At 40.3% G+C, this 10,375-nt stretch overlaps 1 protein-coding gene across 2 annotated transcripts in view; it reads left to right on the top strand.

The window, feature by feature from the left end:
- Crot (carnitine O-octanoyltransferase) overlaps positions 1-9,748 on the top strand; it is a 31,574-nt gene extending 21,826 nt beyond the window's left edge. For both annotated transcript variants that reach the window (XM_052173140.1, XM_052173139.1), the window contains 8 exons: positions 220-303; positions 395-502; positions 641-771; positions 3,665-3,788; positions 4,752-4,830; positions 4,916-5,009; positions 5,113-5,232; positions 8,800-9,748. In XM_052173140.1, the coding sequence (XP_052029100.1) occupies positions 220-303; positions 395-502; positions 641-771; positions 3,665-3,788; positions 4,752-4,830; positions 4,916-5,009; positions 5,113-5,232; positions 8,800-8,920 (861 nt within the window). In that variant the 3' untranslated portion in view covers positions 8,921-9,748. The remainder of the gene's footprint in view (positions 1-219; positions 304-394; positions 503-640; positions 772-3,664; positions 3,789-4,751; positions 4,831-4,915; positions 5,010-5,112; positions 5,233-8,799) is intronic.
- The last annotated feature ends 627 nt before the right edge of the window (positions 9,749-10,375 follow it).

The raw sequence follows: 10,375 nt of genomic DNA on the forward strand, positions 1-10,375 counted from the left end.
AAGAGCCCTACTGTGTGCTTTTATTTTTTTAATACTTGCTCAATTTTTCTTGTCTTGAAAAATCAGCAGTTCCTGTTCTGTAGGACAGAATTGTATCATTCTGGAATCAGATACTGGAAGGCGGGCATACCTTATCACTTAAATGAAAAGAAAGTGAAAAATTCTGGGTCAGATTTTAATTTGACACAAACTACTCAAACTCTTGTGTTTTCATTTTAGCATGCTCCTTATGATGCCATGGTTATGGTGAACATTGCACATTATATTGATGAGAGAATCTTAGAGACAGAAGGAAGGTGGAAGGTATGTTCGAACAAGTCCGTCACCCTTTTCTACTAGGGATTCCCCACCCCCACCCCCACCCCCGGATATATTTAAAATCCTCTATTTTCAGGGTTCTGAAAAAGTCCGGGATATACCATTGCCAGAGGAGCTAGTTTTCACTGTGGATGAGAAAATACTCAATGATATCTCCCAAGCAAAAGCCCAACACCTCAAAGCGGTAGGTTTTTAGTTTTCCTTTTAAATTAATAATGTTTTTTTCTGTTAGCTGACATATATGAAAATATGGTTATTACTCAACATGGCTTCATAAAGCATCGTGCTGGGCTTTTTCACTGCTTCTGCTTGGTTCTGTTAGGCATCTGATCTGCAGATAGCAGCGTCTGCCTTCATGTCTTTTGGCAAGACGCTCACTAAGAAGGAGGCACTTCACCCTGATACCTTCATCCAACTCGCTCTTCAGCTCGCCTATTACAGACTGCATGGACGGTAAGCCATTGTGCGGTTCACATCTTGACTTACGCGGCCACTGCCTCCTAACTTCTCAGTGGATCCTCTCTTTCGGGATCATCCATAGAGCACAGTCTGTGACAGTGGTGTGTGCTTTTCTGTTGTTCTCTGTCACGGCCCTGTGAAGGGTCTACGCTCTGAGAGTGCTTTCCCACGTGAGACCATTGTGCACTCTGTTCCGTAGCTTGTCATTTGCTCGCCTCACGGTGTCCTTTGACCCACACAGTTACTTTTTGATGAGACCAGATATGTTTTCGTTTTCTTGTGTTGATTATCAACAAAATCAAACAAATCCAAAGAACTGAAGATTTTCCCATTTTCTTTTAAGGCTTTAAAGTTGTTGTTCTTTCTGTAGATCTATAATCCGTATAAGCTCATTTTTATATATGGTGTAAGGACAGACTCTATGAATCAACCTATTCCGTATGTCTGTGAGGTTGAGGTTAGATATTTAAGGGATGAAGTTTATTATGGAAATTGCCTTACATAATAATAGAGTCAGTGAGGCCCCATGATCTGTCAACCTGAGAAACAGCGACTTGCTGCACTGATTCCCTGTGAGTGCACATTCTTGACAAGAGAGTCAAGTGACATAAAGTCGTCAGTCCCAGTCCAGTTCTGAAGGCCCAAGGACCCGGAGCACCAGTGTTTGAGGGCAGGAAAAGATACACACTCCGGCTTAGATGGTGACTTTTCCTGTCCTCCGACTCAGTTTTTCTATAAATTACTATTTTTTTCATTAGATTAGGTGAGGCTCACCCACATGGTGAAGGCAAACTGTCCATAAAGCCCACTGCTACAATGCCAGTGTCTGTAAACACCCTTCCTTCTGAGCCTGTGTCTTCCCAGCACGTTAATACATGAGAGTAATTGCATGCCTTCCCAGTGGCGCTCCAGCTCCCCTCTCTGTGGAGGACACCGCTTTCTCCCGCTGAATGGTCTCCTTCCACTTCTGAAAGTCCGTTGACTGGAGGTGGGCACCTTGGTTTTAGTTCTCTCCACTTGTCTTTCTTTCTTTTTAAATTTGTTGCTTCATTTTAAACGGAAAGGTTACTTGTTCAACATTTTCTGCTTTACAGGGTTATTCTGTCTATTTTTCATTTCTTGAAATTGTCTATACATTTTCGAATGAAGTTTTCTAACTTTACAAAGAACAATATTGAGATTTGCCTTGAGTCTTTAAGCCACTTTAGTTGTACTGCCATCTGAATGTAGATTTAAGCCTTCAATTTCTTCCACCAGTATTTAGTTTCCAGTATCCATTCCTCTCCATTTCCTTAAATTTAATCTCCTTTACAATGCTTTTGTAAATGGATTGGTTTTCTAAATTTCTGTTCATCACAAATGTATAGAAGAAGTACAGCTGATTTTGCCTCTTGATTTTATATCCTGAAATAGTATAGTCTTCGCTCTCACCATTTTTAAAACACAGCTTTTTGAGCTTTCTACATGTGAGGTCAGCTGCCCTATGACGAGTGTTGCTTTTCTTCATTTCCAGCTTGAGTGCTTGCCCTTTTTTTCTCGTGGTGCTGATGTGTGGATGGAGATGGAGAAGTGGACCATCTCTCCTGTGTGAGCTGGGCTCTCATTGAAACCCTCACGCCATTGAGGAACTGGCTCTCTGTTCCTGAGTTACTGAGCTTTGATTGTGAATGAATATACATTTGTCAAATGCTTTTCTGTGGAGGCTGAGCTGCATGGATGGGCCTACCAGTGATCTGGGCCATGGCTACCCTGGCTGCTTGTAGCTGTGAACACTCGTATTACCTGCACTGATAGTATTGAAATCCCTGTTGAGTTTATCTGCCTTACCGGTGATTTCCTGTTCATCCTGCATTCCTTCTGCTCACGAGTCTTAAGAAATAACAAATTCCTTGGGCAGAGAGGGGAAAGCAGCATTAAACAGCTTGTCAAACGTAAACTATTTTTATTTTGCCTCCACATATCGGCCTGTAAATGCTGGCTTATTTATTTATTTATTTATTTATTGACAGTTTTGCAAAGCCTTGAGCAGCCTTTAAGAAAAAAAAAGTAAGAAAGCCTTCCTTACTTCTGGCTTATATAACTAGCCTGTTGCAAACAAGTGTGCTACAGCCAGCAAGGAAACGTGGAGCAACGGGCTTGTATAAGCTCCACGGGCTGCCCTCCTCTGCCCTGTCTTTAAAGATTTAAGCACAAGCATGCCCTTCCCTGTCTTCCTCCTGCTGCATTTTAGTCGATGAAGAAACTGGTTAATTTCTGTGTAGTCTTGTGTAGTTTCCTGAATCTCCAGTGTTTTCTAGTGTGAGGCTCTTTCTCTTCAGTTTTCAGCTGTCTTGCCCACTCCATAGGGACAATCCCACCATGGTAGTTGGCTTTTCTCAGAGCAAGGGCGTGGAAAGGATGCCTCTCTCTCTAACAGTGTGCCAGAGGTCCCCGGGGCCTAGGTACAGAGTCCCTGTCACAGCCCGAAGGCAACTGAACCATAAGAAATGACCTCTGTCAGCTGGGTGGCAGGGCACACACCTTTATCCAAGCACTCAGGATGTAAAGGCAGGCAGACGTCTGTGAGTTCCAGGCCAGCCTGGTGTACAGAGCAAGTTCCAAGACATCCAGGGATGTTACACCGAGAAATTGTGTCTCAAAAAACAAACAAACAAACAAACAAACAAACAAAAACCAAAAGAAAGGTAGAAAAGAAAAAAGGAAAAATAGTTGATGTTATCAGACTGTTTTCTTACTCTTTGGTTTTGAAAACAGCCTTTGTCATTGAAAGTTTCAGTTTTAGGCTGACTTGTAGTCTTGGTCTGTGATCAGAAAATTGTTTTAGTATGTGACTATATTTGTAATAACATTAGAAAATTATCTTATGATACTCTTAAAACTATTTTAGCCCTGGTTGCTGCTATGAAACAGCTATGACAAGATACTTTTACCACGGCCGAACAGAGACCGTGCGCTCGTGTACGATGGAGGCCGTCAGGTGGTGCCAGTCCATGCAGGATCCCTCTGCCAGTGTAAGTATTGGACAGAAAAGACCAGCAGAACTGGCCTCTGAATGGCAGTTTTGCTTCGATTCCCCTGGATTATTTTAAGGCATTTTTCCTAAAGTTTGCAAAGCATTAATATGCCACTGACGTGTGTGCCCAGGAGTACTAGGCAACAGATGTGGAAAGCCCATTGGTGTCATTTTCTAAGGCAGATGTCTTCAGTACTGAGATTTTCAGCAATGCTCATCTACCTTTACACCAGCGTCAGTACAGAGTAGAACTTTCCAAAGACCTCTAGAAGGATGCTTTTCATTGTGTAGCTGAGTGTCTAGTTCTTGTTTGAAGTCACTAGGACCAGAACTGGTGTATGTGGTTAGTTTTGAATACTTTTAAGTATTTAGACAACAGTGTGTTTTATCCCTATTATTTTGAAATCTTGCCTGTTATAGTTTGGAAAGACATGATTATGTTAGTTTATACAGGGATTTTTTTGTAGTTATGTTTTAATTTTTATATACTATGGCATATGTGTTGTGGAATTGGTTCTCTCATTCCACCCTTTTTGAATGCCGGATTTTTTTTTTTTTTTTTTTTTTTTTTTTTTAAACAGGGCTGAGGACCGAACCCAGGGCCTTGTGCTTGCTAGGCAAGCGCTCTACCACTGAGCTAAATCCCCAACCCATGTTTTAATTTTTAAATTTCACTGTTTGTTTATTAATATGACAAGTGTCTCAAAGCACTTGTCAGCACTGCTCTTTCCAATTTTAGAGAAGACGACAATAAAAAAACAAAATCAAAGCTGGGGAAGGCAGGGCCGTAGGCCTGAGGAAGGAGCGAAGCAAGCGTCCCAGGGATCTTTCCTCCCTCCCCCCCCCCCCCATTCCGACAACTAGATGAGTCTTTTCTTGCTGCTTTGAGTTTCATATAGTTTGGTATTGAGTTGATTTATAGATTTGTTTAAAAAATTAGCTGTTTTCATTTTCAACACAGATCCTTGAACGCCAGCAGAGGATGCTCGAAGCTTTCGGGAAGCATAATAAGATGATGAAGGAGTGTTCACACGGAAAAGGTACTTACGCCTGGGCTGTTCTTGGATAAAAGAGCTTGGGGTGGAAACACTTTTTTTCTGATGTCTGCCTGGGATTTCATTGCAGGATTTGACCGTCACCTTTTAGGTCTTTTGCTCACAGCAAAAGAGGAAGGTCTCCCCGTTCCGGAACTGTTTGAAGACCCACTTTTCTTCAGAAGGTAAGTTGGGGTAGTGGTCCGTCATGTGCATCACACAGTTCTCTGGATGTCAGAACACTGGGCATCTGCACCCTAATGGATATCTCTTCTTTGTGCTGCACAGTGGAGGAGGTGGAAATTTTGTTCTCTCAACGAGTCTGGTTGGTTACTTACGAGTTCAGGGAGTCGTGGTTCCCATGGTACACAACGGATACGGATTTTTCTACCATATTAGAGATGACAGGTAAGCCTACTCCCCTTTATTCTTCTGGTACAGTAACTTGTTTCTGATTTTAGTATTTTTCTACGCTATGAGTTTACTCATGTTACCCACCATTTGCTACAGGACTAGCCACTTTGTCACCTGAGTATTTAACATGTATTGATATTTCTTTCCTCTACTTTTGACATCCTTGTAAAATCACTGTCTGGGGGCTTTTACGCAGATGATATTTCAGGATGTTTCAGTAACATCCTGTGTTACAGTGACATCATCTTTGAAACCTGTACATTAAAAAAAAACATATTTGACCTATACAAGGTACTTTGGGCAAGTTAAAATTGGAAATGTGTATAGCCCTCCATATTTGTGGGTCTACCTGCAGACTGAAGTCAGGCTTGGGGCACTTCATGTGGGATGCAGAAAACTGGGCAATAATATGTATAGATCATTAGTATTTTAGTTTCAAGTGATTGTTTTTATATACTCTCTTCTGGAGAATTTTATTGTCTGCGTTCCTGCTGGATGGTTTGTGCACAGCTGGATATATAAGTGTCACGTGTCACTGCAGGTCTCCGAGGCCATGGGTTGTATCTCACAGTAGGGTTTGGTTTGTTTACCTTGATGGACAAATTAGCACTTAAATGACAAGTTACACATGGCTCTTGATATTTTTCCATAAAGGAGGTCAAGGACCAAAGTAATAATAGAATGTCAACTTTAATGTATTCTCTGACAAATGATAGGTTCTGTGTTATACCCAGTGACATGAATTCAGGCTACAGATAGCTCACTTTCTTAAATGACTTCTAATGATCCTGGCATGAACATCTGTTCACTCATTTAGAATATATGTAGTAGACCTTAGAAGTATGCCCTGTGTTTTGGGTGCTAAGGACAAAAGACAAACAAGATCCACTTTCTTAAAGACTTTATCCTCAACTTGGAGCTAGATTAATTAGTGATGAAGTCCACGAAGGAAGGAAATAACCTGTTACCACATCAGGTTGCTCAGCTGGTAGGGAGGAGGACTTTGTCTAGTGAGGTCAGGAACCATGCCTGAAGAGCGTTAACTAAAGGTGTCAAGATGATGCAGCTTTCTAGACTCTGCTGATGTTCCCTAAGCCAAGCCACTATCTCTTCACTCACGTGCTCTACCCCATGAGCCATGAGCTTTCCTCTGTGCTGAAGCCCCGCTTGGTGCCTGGCAAGATGCTCAGTGCTTAAAGGGACTTGCTTCAAATCCTGATGGCTCTATAGCCCACATGGTGGACTCTTTAAAAGCCTCCATGGGCTTCCTATTTTACTTGCAGTAAAATGTGAAGTCTTACCGGAGACCATACGATCACGCCCGTGGCTGTCTTTGACTCTGTCTTCTGCATGTATGTCATAATTGATTTTCCTCCAGCCATACCAAGCTTATTCCTCGAATTTTCAATAAGTTCCCTCCTCAAGGCAGGTGCATTTATTTTATTTGCCGATTTTCTTTTTCTTGAGCTATATGAAGGGACATTCCCCAACATTAATTCACATAAATGTTTACGAATGGCCCTTCCATAACTGCAAGCCCTTCCATAACTGTAAATTGGCAGTGCTATCTCTCAGATGAAATACTTGGAGATTGTGTTAATCTTTTTCATTGTTAAATTTAAAGATTATATGACTTAAAGTGGATTGACATAGCACTTTCCTTTAAGTGTACTATATTCTTTTGTGAAAAAGATATAAAATATGAAAACCAGAAAGTTATTTAACATTTCTACTTCATTGCATGGAGACAATCATTGGCTGATACTTGCATTTTGTAATACATGTGCATCATTTTTAGTACTCTAAATCATAATTATGCTGTATCCTTTTATCTCATTTTCGCGGAGTTCAAGTAATTTTCACTGCCATTAACTGTGCTTTCGATATTATAAACTTGAATAGTTTAAGCTTCCACATGAAGGGCTTACTCATGTAGTAAAGAATCGGTCTTCAGTCTTCCATGAGATAAATTTCCACAGTTTGTTTAATTACTTTGCAATCATGTTTTCCTACCATTACAAATTAGTGTATATGCTAGAGGTATAATATACCCTTTGTTATTTCATCATATGATTTCCAACTGTATGTTTTAGTTTGTTAGGCAAAAGTAGTATAACTTCAAATCTTTAACTGAAACATTTTTCACTGTTTTTCTGTGAATTGTCCAAGTACAAAAGGCTGTATCTGTCATTCAGAAACATAACTGAGTCTTTTGAAAAACTAAATTCTTAAATGCAAATAATTAATTTTAGACACATTTGATATTACTAAACATTTAAGAATTTTGTTCACAGTGTAGTTAGAAAACAACTCATTTCTCTTAAATTGTTAGACAGAAATAAAGCACAACTTCACAATTCCTGTATGTTTCAGTATATGCTAAAAGCACCCAAGGCCAGCTTTCTCTGTCTGAGAGTATAAGTGAACTGTAGCTTAACTTCTTAGCATGAAAGAGGCCAGGTTCATTCCCTAACATGTATAACTTCATTGATGTTATGCCCCCCTAAGAGCTTCAGATGATGCCCCCCTAAGAGCTTCATCATTAGATACTAGGACAGAGGGGCAGAATATGCCTTCATTTCATTTTGCTTGAGCTAAAGCCCACATTGAAGATGTGCTTTGCCATCATTTCCAATGATGTAAAGGTTACATGGCTGGCCAGAATCTTTATCCTGCATATTTGGCTTTGATATTTATCCATAAACTTCCATGAGACTTTGCAAGGCTAGTCTACAAAAGTAGGAACTACGGGTTCTGTTGGGAGTCTAGCAAAAACCAGGCTTCTCTCCTATTTACTTGAGCTCCCTGGGATCCCTTTTCTTACTTTCCAGATCTGGAATTGTACAATTAGGAGATGATGGAAGGCAAGACTTACTTGTCTTAGGAGAACATTTTAGCTCATGTAGAGATAGCTTTTCTTAGTCTCTTATCTGTCCTTTTTAAAATGCTTATCAAGTGATAAACAGGTCAAATTTTCTTACAATGAATGATATGAGATCATAGTGTAGCCCACTCTAGTATCAACCTTTAGGAAGAAATTTCTTGTAGGGTTTTATTTGTTTCTTTGGTTAGTTGGTGGTTGATTGGTATTTGGTTGATGGTTGGTTGGTTGGTTAATGGTTGGTTGGTTGGTGGTTAGTTGGTTGATTGCGTGGTTGGTTCATGGTTGGTTGGTTGGTTGGTTAGTTGATGGTTTGTTGGTTGGTTGGTTGGTTAGTTGATGGTTGGTTGGTGGTTGGTTGGGTCGTTGGTTGGTTCGTTGGTTGGTTGGTTAGTGCTTGATTAGTGATGGGTGGTTGGCTGATCATTTGACTGTTCGGTTGTTTGTGTTTAGACATAAAATTCTGTTCCAAACGTTGCTTGTGGACTATTGTCCTCAGGCATTGTCTAACCCATTGAGGTATGGATTCCATAGCATTGTATAAATGTGTTAACTGTGGCTCTGTCTTCTTGTTACATATACCTAACATCATCATTTTATTTTTGAATAGCCAGGTAGAACATCCAGAATCACAACTTGGAACCTATTACATAATCATCCATGTGTTGTTTATTTTACAGGTTTGTGGTGGCATGTTCATCCTGGAGGTCATGTCCAGAGACAGATGCAAAAAAGCTTGTTCAGATGATTTTTCATGCTTTCCACGATATGATACAGCTGATGAACACCGCTCATCTTTAGAGACTCAGAGACAGACACAGATCTCCGGTACAGAGAGTAGGATGGTGATGTGACATGGAAGGAATGTTGACTTAAAGGAAGCCTGTTAATGTAGGGATTAGGAGAGTGATGCTCTCTTTCTCGAGTTACTCTACCTTAAAGCCTCCTGTGTTGCAACAGCAATGCAAAGTCAGACATAGTAAATAGAACTATGCAATGTTTAAGCCTCAACAATGCAAATCTGTACATCTTAACAATACAAATCCTACTCTAATGTTAAAGTATTGTTATTGGCACATGTGTAGGTTGCCAGTCCTCTGTGAACATAATTGTAGAGTCTATTTCTCAAGCACTTTAATACTTTCTAATTGCCAGAGGGATAAAGCCCATGGTTAGAAGCTAATTTCCCTGACATCAGTGCCTTCCACACCTAGCACAGGAGTATAGCCTGTGAGAGTTCATGGGAAAACCACTATTGTTCAGTAATGAACTAAAATAGCTCCTTTGAGCAGACAAAAGGATCAAGGTGTATTAGAAATTTTTATATTACCACAGATAAGAATATTAGCAGAACTCATTATGATATGTTCTAATTCATTTTATGAATATGAAATTAAAGTACTTTCATTTAAACCTAATTGTTCTCACTTCTCGGCCTTTTGGCTAAGATCAAGTGTAAACCTAATTGTTAGAGCTGGTGACTTTTAAAGGGCTAAATGCTGAGTGTGATTCTCAGAACTTAACATTTGTTTCCCAGTGTTATTCAAAATGGTGGCTTATAGACATTCTCCCGTTGCTATTCAAAGTGGTTTATATTCTCAAAGAATAAAACTTCTGGAATCCTTACAATTTCTCATCTTATGTTTAAAAAGCAAATGATTTCTGTTTGTTATCCTCACATTTTCTGATATCAGCTAAGTATTGCTTAATTAGCCAATTGAAACTTAGTGTCTGGGCTGAAGAGATGGCTCAGAGATTGAGAGTACTGGCTGTTATTTCAGAGGATCTAGGTTCAATTCTGTGTGGAGGCTAAGCCTGGAACACTTGGAAAAGACGAGTGTATGTAGTGCATTTTTTGAAGTGATTGTGAGAACTTTTCAATCATTAAGGAAAAAAGTGGGAAAGCCTACTTGGAAGGGACTCTCCCATCATACAATGTGTGCCCAGGGGTTATGGATAGAAGCCGTCTTTGGAAATGAAGTATTTTAGACTAGTCTGAAGGTCAGAACCTCTTGCATATTCCTCTCTGAAATTACAGATATCATTGGCGTGTTAGCTGCCTGGGACTCCAGCTTGGCACAGCGGAATATTTAAACTGAGAGTGGGGCATTTGTCATCTGAGAGCAAGGACAGGATCAAGAGTATGTAGAACTGGCCAGTGCTGGGACTCAGACACATGTTCCCACTTCCCTCAGAGTGCCTACCTATTACAGGCACAGAAGGACCACTGCTCCCAGCTTGTGTCCTGCCCACAGG

The sequence above is a fragment of the Apodemus sylvaticus genome, chromosome 2 (genome assembly GCF_947179515.1).
Source record: "Apodemus sylvaticus chromosome 2, mApoSyl1.1, whole genome shotgun sequence".
Classification (NCBI taxonomy): domain Eukaryota; kingdom Metazoa; phylum Chordata; class Mammalia; order Rodentia; family Muridae; genus Apodemus; species Apodemus sylvaticus.